Source organism: Bos indicus, chromosome 19 (genome assembly GCF_029378745.1).
Source record: "Bos indicus isolate NIAB-ARS_2022 breed Sahiwal x Tharparkar chromosome 19, NIAB-ARS_B.indTharparkar_mat_pri_1.0, whole genome shotgun sequence".
In the NCBI taxonomy this organism is placed as follows: domain Eukaryota; kingdom Metazoa; phylum Chordata; class Mammalia; order Artiodactyla; family Bovidae; genus Bos; species Bos indicus.
The window spans coordinates 23,985,995-23,999,902 of record NC_091778.1 but is presented as its reverse complement, the minus strand read 5'-3'; the positions used below and the strand labels follow the sequence as shown (position 1 = coordinate 23,999,902).

General features: G+C 53.1%; 1 protein-coding gene and 1 long non-coding RNA gene across 4 annotated transcripts in view; one reads left to right on the top strand and one right to left on the bottom strand.

Annotated features, from left to right (window-relative positions):
* Window positions 1–236: 236 nt before the first annotated feature.
* Window positions 237–5,042, bottom strand: LOC139177521 (uncharacterized). The gene is made up of 2 exons (XR_011561948.1): window positions 4,903–5,042; window positions 237–4,306 (listed from the first exon to the last, which is right to left on the bottom strand). It is a non-coding gene; the product is annotated as an uncharacterized lncRNA (long non-coding RNA).
* Window positions 4,305–13,908, top strand: part of SLC43A2 (solute carrier family 43 member 2) — a 44,368-nt gene continuing 34,764 nt past the window's right edge. For 2 of the 3 annotated variants that reach the window (XM_019980821.2, XM_070772821.1), the window contains exons 1-2: window positions 4,305–4,915; window positions 5,787–6,015. In XM_019980821.2, the coding sequence (XP_019836380.2) occupies window positions 4,607–4,915; window positions 5,787–6,015 (538 nt within the window). In that variant the 5' untranslated portion in view covers window positions 4,305–4,606. The other variant, XM_019980822.2, reaches the window with a different exon arrangement.

The following is a 13,908-nucleotide window of genomic DNA, read 5'->3' as shown; positions in this document are numbered from 1 at the left end:
CAGAAAACAAAACAAAAAAACCCCCAGAATTTCATTCAAATTAGACCTGGATTCAAATCTCAGTTCTGACATACTTGTTTTGTGACTTTGGAAATGTTACTTAAAGCTTGTTTTTCTGGAAAATGGGCATGTGGCTATCTTCCAGGGTTACTGTAGGGATTAAATGACACAGTATGTAAAGCACCTAGTAAATTTTTGACCCTCAATAAAGGGTCATTATTATTGGCATTACATCATTCTCCCAGCTTTGAGTTCTTTATTCCTAGAAGCTGACACTTTTCATCTTTTCATTTATTTATGTTTCATTCAACAAACTCATTTTGTGCTTACTTCTGTATCAAGAGCTGGTTATAGTAAGCTTTGAATAAGGCATGGCTCATGTCCCCAAAGAGTTCATAGTCAATGGGAAAAATGGAAGTCAAACAGATGAATCAGTTCAGTTCAGTTCAGTTGCTCAGTTGTGTCCGACTCTTTGCGACCCCATGAACCACAGCACGCCAGGCCTCCCTGTCCATCACCAACTCCCAGAGTTCACTCAGACTCACGTCCATTGAGTCAGTGACGCCATCCAGCCATCTCATCCTCTGTCGTCCCCTTCTCCTCCTGCTCCCAATCCCTCCCAGCATCAGAGTCTTTTCCAATGAGTCAACTCTTCGCATGAGGTGGCCAAAGTACTGGAGTAATCATTCCTTCCAAAGAAAACCCAGGGCTGATCTCCTTGCAGTCCAAGGGACTCTCAAGAATCTTCTCCAATACCACAGTTCAAAAGCATCAATTCTTTGGCAATCAGCTTTCTTCACAGTCCAACTCTCACATCCATACATGACCACTGGAAAAACCATAGCCTTGACTAGACGGACCTTTGTTGGCAAAGTAATGTCTCTGCTTTTGAATATGCTGTCTAGGTTGTTCATAACTGTCCTTCCAAGGAGTAAGCGTCTTTTAATTTCATGGCTGCAGTCACCATCTGCAGTGATTTTGGAGCCCAGAAAAATAAAGTCTGACACTGTTTCCACTGTTTCCCCATCTATTTCCCATGAAGTGATGGGACCAGATGCCATGATCTTCGTTTTCTGAATGTTGAGCTTTAAGCCAACTTTTTCACTCTTCTCTTTCACTTTTATCAAGAGGCTTTTTAGTTCCTCTTCACTTTCTGCCATAAGGGTGGTGTCATCTGCATATCTGAGGTTATTGATATTTCTCCCGGCAACCTTGATTCCAGCTTGGGCTTCTTCCAGCCCAGCATTTCCCATGATGTACTCTGCATAGAAGTTAAATAAGCAGGGTGACAATATACAGCCTTGACATACTCCTTCTCCTATTTGGAACCAGTCTGTTGTTCCATGTCCAGTTCTAACTGTTGCTTCCTGACCTGCATACAGGTTTCTCAAGAGGCAGGTCAGGTGGTCTGGTATTCCCATCTCTTTCAGAATTTTCCACAGTTTATTGTGATCCACACAGTCAAAGGCTTTGGCATAGTCAATAAAGCAGAAACAGATGTTTTTCTGGAACTCTCTTGCCTTTTTGATGATCCAGCAGATGTTGGCAATTTGATCTCTGGTTCCTCTGCCTTTTCTAAAACCAGCTTGAACATCTGGAAGTTCACGGTTCACGTACTGCTGAAGCCTGGCTTGGAGAATTTTGAGCATTACTTTACTAGTGTGTGAGATGAGTGCAATTGCGTGGTAGTTTGAGCATTCTTTGGCATTGCCTTTCTTTGGGATTGGAATGAAAACTGACCTTTTCCAGTCCTGTGGCCACTGCTGAGTTTTCCAAATTTGCTGGCATATTGAGTGCAACACTTTCACAGCATCATCTTTCAGGATTTGAAATAGCTCAACTGGAATTCCATCACCTCCACTAGCTTTGTTTGTAGTGATGCTTTCTAAGGCTTACTTGACTTCACATTCCAGGATGTCTGGCTCTAGGTGAGTGATCACACCATCGTGATTATCTTGGTCGTGAAGATCTTTTTTGTATCTTTTAGAACTAACACCCAAAAAAGATGTCCTTTTCATTACAGGGGACTGGAATGCAAAAGTAGGAAGTCAAGAAACACCTGGAGTAACAGGAAAATTTGGCCTTGGAATACAGAATGAAGCAGGGCAAAGACTAATAGAGTTTTGCCAAGAAAATGCACTGGGCATAGCAAACACCCTCTTCCAACAACACAAGAGAAGACTCTACACATGGACATCACCAGATGGTCAACACCAAAATCAGATTGATTATATTCTTTGCAGCCAAAGATGGAGAAGCTCTATACAGTCAGCAAAAACAAGACCAGGAGCTGACTGTGGCTCAGATCATGAACTCCTTATTTCCAAATTCAGACTTAAATTGAAGAAAGTAGGGAAAACCACTAGACCATTCAGGTATGACCTAAATCAAATCCCTTATGATTATACAGTGAAAGTGAGAAATAGATTTAAGGGACTAGATCTGATAGAGTGCCTGATGAACTATGGATGGAGGTCCGTGACATTGTACAGGAGACAGGAATCAAGACCATCCCCATGGAAAAGAAATGCAAAAAAGCAAAATGGCTGTCTGGGGAGGCCTTACAAATAGCTGTGAAAAGAAGAGAAGCGAAAAGCAAAGCAGAAAAGGAAAGATATAAGCATCTGAATGCAGAGTTCCAAAGCATAGCAAGAAGAGATACGAAAGCCTTCCTCAGCGACCAATGCAAAGAAATAGAGGAAAACAACAGAATGGGAAAGACTAGAGATCTCTTCAAGAAAATTAGAGATACCAAGGGAACATTTCATGCAAAGATGGGCTCGATAAAGGACAGAAACGGTATGGCCCTAACAGAAGCAGTAGATATTAAGAAGAGGTGGCAGGAATACACAGAAGAACTGTACAAAAAAAAAAAAAAAAAACAACAGATGAATAGATAATTACAAAACAGTCTGGAGACAATCACCGGGAGTAGTTAGGGAAGACTTCCTAGAGGACATGCTGTTTCAGGAAGGACTACGTTTGAGGGTCACAGGTGAGAGAACAGCACCTGCAGGAACTACAGGTAATTCCATGTGATTGGAGCAACTAAGAGCAGGCAGGTCAACCACCGTGGGGGAGGAGCCTGTGTGGGTCAGGTTGGAGAATTTGAACTTTATCCTGCAGTGCCAGTGGTAGAGTTTCCGAAGCGTTTAGCAGAGATCAGATTTACCAAGGTTAGATTTGCATTTCCCAAAGCTCACTGGGATGGAATGGGGGTGGAGAGATGGATTTGAGTGGCTGAGATTGGAACCTCGATGAACAGCAGCTGCCGTCCTATGGACACACATGGACAAATTAGATAAATATTTAGGAGATACAGATTCTATGGGTGGGGTCAGGGTGGGATGGAGAGGGACAATAACAGCCGGTGACCAACAAATACTGAAAGGATGTTTCACGGTATCTAACTTCGAGTAGGCAGTGATGCTATGATCTGCAAGGTACAGTTTTTTGTGGGGGGAGAAAGTGAATTACTTTACAGGTGTGTTTGAAACAGTTTAGAAATGTGTGTGAAACAACTGCCTGAGAGACAGCCCTCAAGCAGGTGGCTCTAGGAGGGAGGGACGGAAAGATTGATTGAAGTTTGTCAAGTGAGCTGGGGAGATTCTTCAGGGTGGGGCAACCAGATAGGCAACCAGCCAGCATCCTCCAAGACCAGAGCGTCAGGCTTGGTCTGAGCAAGGTCGCCAGCGGCAGGTTGATGGCGGCAGGGGGCGCACTCGGACTCAGGGTCTAGGAGCACAGCCCTAGGGTGACAAACCAGCTCCCACAGTGTGTCAGAGAGACCAAGCTAAATCGGCGGGAGACAGAGGGCCCTCCGACGGGTTGTGCCTTGATAGGGGACAACCTCCAATTGGAGCTAAAACTCCGGAGCCCAGGCTGCATCCCCCTGCCCTGGCAATTCCTCAGGGGCTTGTCCAGGTCGCTCATCAGACCAGGAGCCTAGAGCTCTCCTGACCCCAAGCGTCTTCCCGGAGGCCTGATTTCTGCTAGTAGTTCTGCGCTGCCCACCTCCCCACCTTGCAGAGAGGCCCCTAATCTGAAGGAGAACGGGGAGTAAGGGAGTAGAGGTGGCACCCGGCAGTGGGAATGGGCTGGGGGGTCAGAGGCTGGAGGGGGTACCTGACGTCCTAGGAGACAGACAAGCCCCAGACTCCCACGTGGAGATCCCCGAGGGACACCTTCCAGAGACCGGACAGATGACACCCAGAAGTGCGGGTCGTGAATCAGGAGAGAAGAAGCACACCACGCCTGGACAGAGCTCCGGGGATCCGGAATGTGCAGACAGCGCTTGGACAGGGTACTGAAGGCAGGAGAGCGAGGATTCAGGACACAAAGCCCAAGGAAGACAGGATGGCAACATAGCGTGGGGAGGTGGCGGGAGGCAGAACGACCCACGCGGAGCCAGAGCATCGGGCGTGGTGCTCAGCACACAGTGAGAGCTGGGGACTACGAAGCGGGCCGGAGGAAAACGGAGCCAGGGAGCTAAGCGGGCTTCGGGAGGGAGACCCGCGTGCAGTTAGGGGAAGTCCGAGAGCTCCGGAACAGCGAGCAGAGGACCCAATCCAGGGAGAGGGTTTCCAGGTAAGACTCTGGAAAGGCGATGGGAGAATACCCCTGGAGCTTCCCGGCCAGACTGACTCCAGTTTTAAGCCGCAGACCTACAGCACCGCCACACGCAGCCCCCTGCCCCCACCCGCTCTCTTGTTTGTCTCCCAGTCCGGCCGGAACCGGCTTCTGCTCGTCGCGGGGCGGACGGGTGGCTGCCGATTGGTTAACGCCTGTTTCCAGCCCTGACTCAGCCAATCAGCGTGCGGCAGTGTTTTCTGCTAAGGGTCGGAATAAAAGGGCTGGAATAAAGGGGGGGCAGAAAAGGCGCCGGCCGGGCCCGATACACACCAGTAGGAGCTGGGTGAGCTGGATCCTGGGGACCCGGGTCCCGAGCTTGAGTGCTGGGGAGAGGAAGGTTCAGGAGTAAGGGCGTAGGGAGATGTCTGCATAAAGGAGGAGAGACTGAATGGATGAGGAGCCGCCGGGGAAGAGGTTCAGGAGCGAGCTAGGGTATGGAGGAGCAGGGTTCGCTTCCATAGAAACGAGCTAATTGCCGAGGAAACGGCCCCAGACGGGGGTCGCGCAGGAGGCTCGCGCCACCGGTTTGAACCGGCTTCGCCTCTCCCATGCGGGGCTCGCGTGGCCGCAGCGCCTAGCGACCTAGACAGCGGCCAATGGCGTGGCAGTTCCTGTGCCGTCAGGCCAATGAGCGGGCCGCGGGCGGGCCGTTCCGGAGCTCCGTGCGCTGATCTTGTGGTTAAGGGAGCCGGGTCTGGGGAAGGGTCTCCAGTGCGTGCGGGCGGGCGGGCTCTGGTGAGGGTCCCGGGGAGTGGCAGCCGTAAGGTGTGCCCCTGCCCAGGTATCCGAACCTCTGGCTGCCTCTCCTGACAGGTCCCAAGCTGCGTCAGGCCTGCTGGGAGCCTGCATTAGTTCCACGTCCCTGAGCATGCGTTTGTCATTTCGTGTTTCTGTGCCTCAGTTTCCCTCCGAGTGAGCCGAGAGAGAAGTCTTCCTGCCTGGCCGGGGCGGCTTCTCCCGGAGCTGCGGGCTGGCGGATGAGCCAGCGGCGGAGAGGGTGGCCCAGGGCCGAGGCAGGGCTGGGGCTTCCTTGCTGCGCGCACTTGTCTCCCGCGCTGCGGAGGGGGTGAGAAGCTGCGCGCGCTGCGGCAGCGGCCCGGGTTGGCCGCCCCGGCTAGGTAGGGCCGGGCGCTAACGCCGAGGTCCGCGCGCAGGTGGCTGCAGAGAGAAGCCCGAGCCGGAGTCGGGTCGCCGCGTCTCGCCGCGCCTCGCCTCGCCTCGCCATGGCGCCCACCCTGGCCACTGCCCATCGGCGCCGCTGGTGGATGGCCTGCACGGCCGTGGTGGAAAACCTCCTCTTCTCGGCAGTCCTCCTGGGCTGGGGCTCGCTGCTCATCATGCTCAAGTCGGAGGGCTTTTACTCCTACCTGTGTACTGAGCCAGGTGAGACGGATACCCGGGTTGAGGGGTGGTCGTTCCGGGAATAGGGGCTTTGGGAGGGGACGAGGGCGGTGTATACTCAACCAGCAAGACCACCTCACTGCGCAACTCCTCCTAGTTAGCAGAAGGCCCATTTAAACCTCCTCCCCCCTCCAGCTCTGCTGGGTACAGATCATCGTCCCTGTTTTTTGGCTGAAGACATTGAGGCTTAGACAGATCTTCTGACTTGCATGAGGTCTCACAGCTGGAGACTGTCATAGATCCAGAACCCCCAAGTCCAGGGTGTTCTTTCCACCACCCGGGAATATGACTGGACTCCTCTCCTCCCAGTGCCTGGCACATCACTTGCCTTGCAGTAAACATGTTGCTCTCTGACTGTAAGAAAGAGGAACTCCTGACTCAGTGGCTGGGGTGCAGCAAGAGAGAGGAAGTGGCTTGGCCTCCACCCCATGAAAGGTTCATCTAGAATCTAGATGGTTTTCAGTCAGGCCTTGAGTGTCTAAAGGGCTTGTCGGATACAATTTCTTTTCTATTTTTGCTGCTTTCCAATTTTCCAAAGGACATTTCCTCCCACAGGCTGTGAGAACATCTCAGTGGCCTTCTTCCCCTGTGAGGGGGAGGGGAAGGGGGTATTTCTGGAAATGACACTAGGGCTGTCCTCTGCCTTTGCCACACGTTGGTATAACTAAATGAAAGCTGAGGATGCCTGTCTACAAGAAATCTCACCCCCCACCCCCGTGGTCACACCCGATGACCTTGTTTGAGGATTCTGATTGCTGAAGGTCAGTGGGACTCATGTGGCTCTCACTCTCTACACTTCTATCCCCCTTTTCAGCAACCTTGATAATAAATATTTTCTTCTGCCCTCTGTCACTTCCTAATGGTTGAAGTGAGTAGGGTCTCTCCCCAGTACCTTTGACAGCCAGCCCCCGCCCCAGTTCCCTTGGATGAAAATAACCCAAGTCTGACCTGCATCACACCACCAGCTTGCCATTTTTTCCCTCCCAAGACTGCTAACTTTGAGGGAAGAGAAAGCTTTGGACCGGCTCATGCTGCGTGTAAGCCGGTGTAGAATTCTTGTTTTCCTACTCTGATCTTCCCAGGAGGTTGCTGAGCATTCCAGTTACTAGGGAAGCTTCAGCTGGAAGAGGTTAAGGACAGGAGAAAGGGAGGAGATGCTGAGACTGCCTGAGAGAGGGCAGAGAGTATATCATCTATAACCTTTAGCCTTTAGCCACTCAGAATTATTTCCTAATAGCCTAAGGGTTCTTGGCAGACCTTTCCCCACATCAGCAAGAAACCTTGGGAGACAGGAAAGTCACTCAGACCTTGTTCCTTGAACAAGCTTTCTGCTTTGCCTGAGAGATGTTAGGAGATTAATGACTGGAAGGGAACAGGTTGGAGCATTTGGCACCTCCTCTCCTCTCTTGTGGATCATGACCCTTCCTACTTGCCTCTGACAACTTTCTTCTGGCTGCATAGAGGGGTTAAAGAACAGAAAAAAAACCATCATCTCCAGATGAAGCTTTTAGCATCTCATCCAGACTGGAGGACTGAGGTGGTCAATTTTTTTTTTTTTTTTTTTTTGTCCTACTGTGGTGTCAGAAGGTCAGATTCTAGGGTGGTTTATTTTCCCCCCACGTTGCCCACTGATGTACTTTATTTTATGGTCTTGGCAGCGCCGGGGCTGGTCACTTCATCCCTGCCCCAGCCTTGGCTGCTTCCTTCATTGAAGTGGGAGGAGTCCCAGCGATCGTGCTGACAGCAGTGCTGAGTTGGTGTTTAAGCCCTTTTGAGGCTTGCCTGGTCCCTCCTGTAAACCAAGTGAAGGTGAAGGGTCAGGATTGTGGGTTGAACATCAACTTCTTATCCTGTGCCTTTTGTTCCTGGCTCTGATTTTGGTTTTTCTACTATCTGGCAAACCCGCTGACCCAGCATCCGTGGCGGGCAGGCCTGCTGATTCCACAGGGCTTATCTCTTCTGGCCTCCTTGTTTCTTGGAAGTCTGAGCAGCCTGTTGCCTTGCAGGGCCTGGCATCCCCATGTCTTGCCTGGCTGGGAGTACCTGGAGGATTTGAGGATCAAGATTTCTGCTTAGGCCTAATATTGTCATACTTGGGGACAGCTGAATTGCAGAGAAACAGTTTGGCTGTTTATTGCATTTATTGAATGAGGCTTGTGAAAAGCTGACCAGTCTACAGCTGATTGAGATGCAAATTTGTCAGCGTTTTGTGGCTTTTAGGACCCATGCTTTGGTTTGGAAAATTTGCCTGAACCTGTTGAAAGGTCCTCAGAACTCTTGCTCGGGACTCCAGCCAGGATCCGGTCACAGACACAGTGTCGGGTTCCAGCGTGGCGAGGTGGGACAAAGAAACAAAGAGCTGGGTTTTCCGTTTCCCCTCAGCTCTTTAATCCCTGTCCACCCGATGGTCAGGGTGGATGACAGGGGCTGGGGACCTGGGTTGGCACTTGGCTTTGCCTCCCCAGCCCTCTGGTGTGGGCAGGAGACCAGCTGGGTTCCCAGCCCCAGCTTTCCCAAACCTGTGTCCTTTTGGCCTCTGGATGGCCGCTGTCACCAGCCCCACCCCCCACCCAACCTGTTTCTTCATTTTTCTCTCCGCTTAGGGGGCTGGTGCTCCCTGTGGATGTTTAATCTCTTTTATCTGACCCACACCCTCAGGAAACATTTTCTGAGATGCTGTGCTGGGCGCAGAGTAATCCAGGCCCTCAGGGGGTCTGCAGTCAGCCAGCATCAGAGAGTCACCACACACAGACCTACCCAATCCCACGTGGTGGTCAGACCCCAACAGAGAGCAGTGTGCCGGGGTCATGGGGGGTGAGGGGGAGAGCAGCCATGGGTATCTGGTTCAGCTTGGGTGGGGGGCTCTCTGATGCTTAGGCAGAAGCGTGGAGGGCCAGAAGGAGTGAGTCAGAAGAAGACAGGCAGTGAGCCCCTGAAGCAGGCTGTGTGCTGAAAGAGAAGAGGGAAAGGACAGAAGGGGAGATGATGACTGGAGAGATGGGAAGGAGCCTGCAGGGCCCTGGGGAGGTTGGATCTCCTTTTCAAGGCAGGAAGAAGCTCCCGAGGCAGAAGAGACGGTCAGATTCACCTATTAGCCTCTTAGGAATTATTGAGGGTTTGCCACATGCCAGGCGCTGGGTGGGATCATGGAGGGGTGGGGGGCGGCTCTGGAGATGGGAGATGTGGCTTCTGCATGAGGAAGCCATGGTCCAGCCCAGCCATGGACCCCAAGGCAGCCCCCAGCTCTGTGCTCTTGACCTCCTCAGTGACTCTGTTTCGGTGACCAGGGGCTGTACCCTTCATTGAAACAAAGTAGGAAGCTGGCCCCCGGGACCGTGAGAGGGCAGGGCCAGGCCTGGTCCCCACCAGACCGGGCTGAGGCTGAAGAAGTAGACATGAGACGGTCCCCGCCACTTCACGGCCCTGCCTCGTTATGTCTCTTCTGCTGGTGGTATGTCTCAGACGTCACTGCTGGCACCTTTCACTTTTATTGCTGTGAATAGGCTTTTTTCCACTCCCCACTCCCTGCAACCTCGGTTTATTTTGGATTTTTTTTTTTAATTCTATACCCGGGGTGAGAGGCCTGCAGGGCCTCCAGCCTCAGAATGTATCACAGAGGAGCTGATGCCCTCGGCCCTCCTCACCAACCGCCTTCCTCCTTCCCGTGACCTAATTTTCCTCCTCCACAGCCGCCTGCCCCCACCTGCCTTCTTGGCGTCCCATGAAGGTCCTGTCCAGCTTGGTTGGCTTTCAGTGACTTCATGGGAGCATCTCGGGGGCGGTTCCCATTCTCGCTAGGTGACACGAAGGGCCACCTGGCGTGGTCCCTGACACTGCCAGCCTCGCGCGTCTTTTATTCTCTCAGCATTTTCTCTCTGAACTGCCTCTGACCCAGGTGGTACAGCATCAGTACAGCCTGAAGGTCAGGAGAGCTTTGAGGTCCAGCCGCCAAGACTCAAGTCTGGCTTCTCCAGGTACCGTCTGTGAGACCCCAGGTACCTGTTTGGGTACTCCAGATGGCCAGATGTGAACCAGTGGGTGGAGGGGGAGGTGCTCAGTGACATAGGAACCACTAGTGTGGAACACAGCGGCCAGCACACACCGGCCCTCTGTGACCACAGCCAGGGGACCAGATCCTGGTCTGGCCAGCGCGGTCCTCTGATTGTCTGTGTCCTGCCTCGGGCTCGCTGTGTGTGAGGCTGACCTCTTGCCTACATACCCCCTGCCAGACGGAGATGCTGCTTCCTGTTGCCGGATAGACTAAGGATTTGAGAGAGACAGGAGATCCTGGGGCAGTGACCATCAGCAGGGAAGTCCAGGGGCTGGTATTGGGTGGGTGGGGCAGGGGGCTGCTCAAGTGTAGAGGGGCCTCCAGCCCCGTGCCCCTTGCTCCTCAAGAAGCCTCGTCTGGTCAGCTATTCTGGCTTGTTGCCCTAGGGTAGGGGGAGCCGCCTCCTTGATCCAGGGCGGTTAGGGGAGCCTAAGTGGGGTCACAGCACCTTCTTTTCTCCCCTTTCTCGCTAAGGGTTTTGAGTGCTGGGTTCTGTGAGTGGGGCCGAACAGAGCAGGCATTGTTCCCTCCTCCCTGCCCTGGGTCTCCTCCTAAGCAGCCTCACGCCCGTTCCCTGCACACTCTGGACACACCAGTTCCTCACCTGTTTCTTCTTGGTTTACCTTCCCGGGTTAGGCTGGGCCGCTCTGGCTGCATCTGTGATAAGCAGGTGCAGGTGAGGCCCAGAGCAGGCTGGGCTGGGTGAGGGCTAAACTCTAGGCTGGGAGCAGAGAGGCACCCCAGAGGCTCGGCACTTCCTGGGCGCGTATCTGTTTTGTGTCTCTCCGGCCCACAGTGGCCCAGGTGGGAGCAGAGCGAGAGGAGCAGCCTGGGTGTGACTGTGTTTGGGCATCTGCTGGATCTGTGATTATTCATGTGGGCTGTTTACTGCCAACAAAGCTTTGGGCTCACAGAAGGTTGAGTTCCATCTGGGGCAAGAGGCACTCTCATGTTGCTCCCTGGGCCGGTGAGAGGCCACTCAGGCCTCCCCGCCCCCTGGCTCATCTGTCTCTGGACATCACTGCCCGGAGCTAGGAGGGCAGACAGCCAGGTGGCCCCATTGGCAGGGATTTAAGAGAAGGCTTGTGGCCCAACGCGTAAGGGTCCTGCTCTGTTGCAGCGGCCCTAGGCTGAAAGATGGGAGGGACAGATTCCCTTCCCTCCACTCTGCCTTCTCTCTCCTGGAGCCCCTCCTGTCTAGTTATAGGTGACCAGATAGCTAAACAATTCAAGATGTTTTTTTGTCTCCATCTTCAACTAAGAGCGAACCAGGGTGTCTGCCTTGAGTATACATGTTGCCTTGGGATTTCATCTTCCCTCTCTTGAGAAGTACAGCCGTGGTTTTAGGTCCAGCCCTGGGAAGGACAGAAGCAGGGCCCCCTGGTGCCTCTGATCAGAGACAGTGCCTCGTTCCCTCCGCATTCAGTCAGGGCTCCCTGCTTGGAGAAGCCGACCCCGCAGCACTGCCAGCCCTGAGTGATTTTGTGTTTTCTGATGGGCCCCAGACCCTACATGGCCACAGTTAGGTCTCACAGCCAGCGATCCGGGACCCGCAGCTGTCCACTCCCTGCTCCATCCACTCTGTTGCACCTGTGCTGGTTTGCTGACACCTGCACAGCAGCCCGGAGGTGACCGTTGCTTTGCCTGGTCCCTCCTGCTTCACATTCAGTTCCTGTTGCTGCTAGCAGAGCTGACACCCGAAGCCAGTGCCGACCTGTGAAGCAGCTCCGCTCTTCCAGAAGCGGGCCCCGCCGTGAACAAGCAGCTCCGGCCCGCTGGCCCTGAGCCGGGACCTCCTGGGCTCAGATGACCCTGTTTGTGATGTGTTTTGGCTGCCAGTGTGGTGCGGACATCTTTTGGGAAGCTGAGATAAGGTGGCAGAGATGAGGGGACGGAAATCTGGCTTGTTGGATTTTGTCTCTGTGGCTTCAGGGGGTAACACTGTGGCTGTGATCTCCTTCAATCCCCTCTGGCTTCAAGTTGGCGCCATGCGTCCTGTTTCATTTCTTCTTTCTGGATCCTTTTGGTCAAGGTGATCTGACCCCACTGTTTGCATTCATTCAGGAAACAGTGACCGTGCGCCAGGACCAAGGGGGTTGCTGGGGACACAGGTGACTGGGACACAGTCCCTGTCCTAACCCAGTGGGAGGCCAGACATGAATTCATGCTATGAATGAATGATCAGGTATGGAACTCTGCTTCCAGTTACAGCATCCGGCTCTGCTACCTGCCAGTTGCATCATTATCCCCGTTCCAAGTCTCCCGTCGGAGGAGGAGTAGTGACAGTAATAACGCACGCGTACTGAGTTGCTTCAGTCGTGTCTGTCTGTCTGCGACCCCGTGGACTGTAGCCCACCAGGCTCCTCCGTCCATGGAATTCTCCAGGCAAGAACACTGGAGCCGGTTGCTATGCCCTCCTCCTAGGGATCTCCCCAATCCAGGATTGAACCCGTGTCTCTTTTGTCTCCTGCATTGGCAGGTGGATTCTTTACCACTGGCACCACCTAGTAAGCTTCTAATAATAGTAATAACTTTTAGCTATTGGTTATGAGCACTTCCTATGCCTTTGTGAGCTCTCAAATATTATCTGGATTTTCTCTTTTATGTTACCCCAAATTCTGCTGCTGCTGCTGCTGCTGCTAAGTCACTTCAGTTGTGTCCAACTCTGTGTGACCCCATAGACGGCAGCCCACCAGGCTCCCCCGTCCCTGGAGAAACAGATATATTTATTACCTTATGCCCATTTTACAGATAAAGAAACTGAGATAGTGAGAGATGAAGTCGCTTCTCCTGGGTGATAAAATAGCAAGTAGAGGAACCAGAATTGGAACCCAGATCCCAGCACCCGCACCCTCAGTGTGCCCCCCACCAGGACCTGTTGGTCCGAGGTTGGCACAGAACGTGATTCACCCAGCGTGCATCTTCTTCCATGACCTTGGCTCACCCCCCCAGGAGAGGGCCAGGCAGGCCTTGCCGACCTCAGCTTTACGGCCCTGGCGCCGGAGGGCCGCATGCAGGAGACAGCACTTATCTGCTGAGAGGTATTTCCTTGAGTCTCCTGGCATGACCTCCTCGCATCTAATCAGAGGCTGCTCCTCTCTCTGCAGGATTAGTCAGCATCTCTTAACTAGCAGTCCCGAGAGGAGCAGAGCGCGTTCCCCACTGCGTGCCAGCCCGTCCCCACCCTCCCGCCCCTCGCTGCTGCAGCATTTTTTCCTTCCCTCTTTTGCTGTCTTGGGGTTGGGTGGACTTTGGAGAGGGTCATTAAGGACTAGGATTATGGCATAGGTGTGGCCACCAGAGACAGTGACATCGTGACCCCAGTGAGAAAAAGAAGATAGGTGCCCTTTGACAAGCGAAAGCAAGTTATTTGGTACTCTTTTTTTTAAACAAAGAACCTTTCCCATGGGGGTTCTGTGACTCGGTATGTGTAGTAGTTGATGCTGTGAGAGCATGAGAGAGAATTTAGCACAGGGGATGTGTTTGAAATCTGATGTATTAGGCATTAGTACACCCTTCCTCTCAATAGACACAGCTGAGCCCAGCAGCTTGTCCTTCCCAAGTGGTCTAGGGTTGCCCTCCTGTACGCTGGCCACAGGCTGCTCCCATGGACAGAGCTGCAGAGAAGCTCTAGCCAGTTTGGGGACCTGCAGCCCAGGCTAGGTCCCAAAGCCTGCTATTCGAGGTGTCGCTTACTTTAGAGTCGGAATCCTGGGACTTCCCTGGTGGCCCAGTGGCCAAGAGTCTGGGCTCTCGATGCAGGGGGCGCAGGTTTGATCCTTGATCAGGGAAATAGATCCACATGCTGCAACTAAGACCTGGTG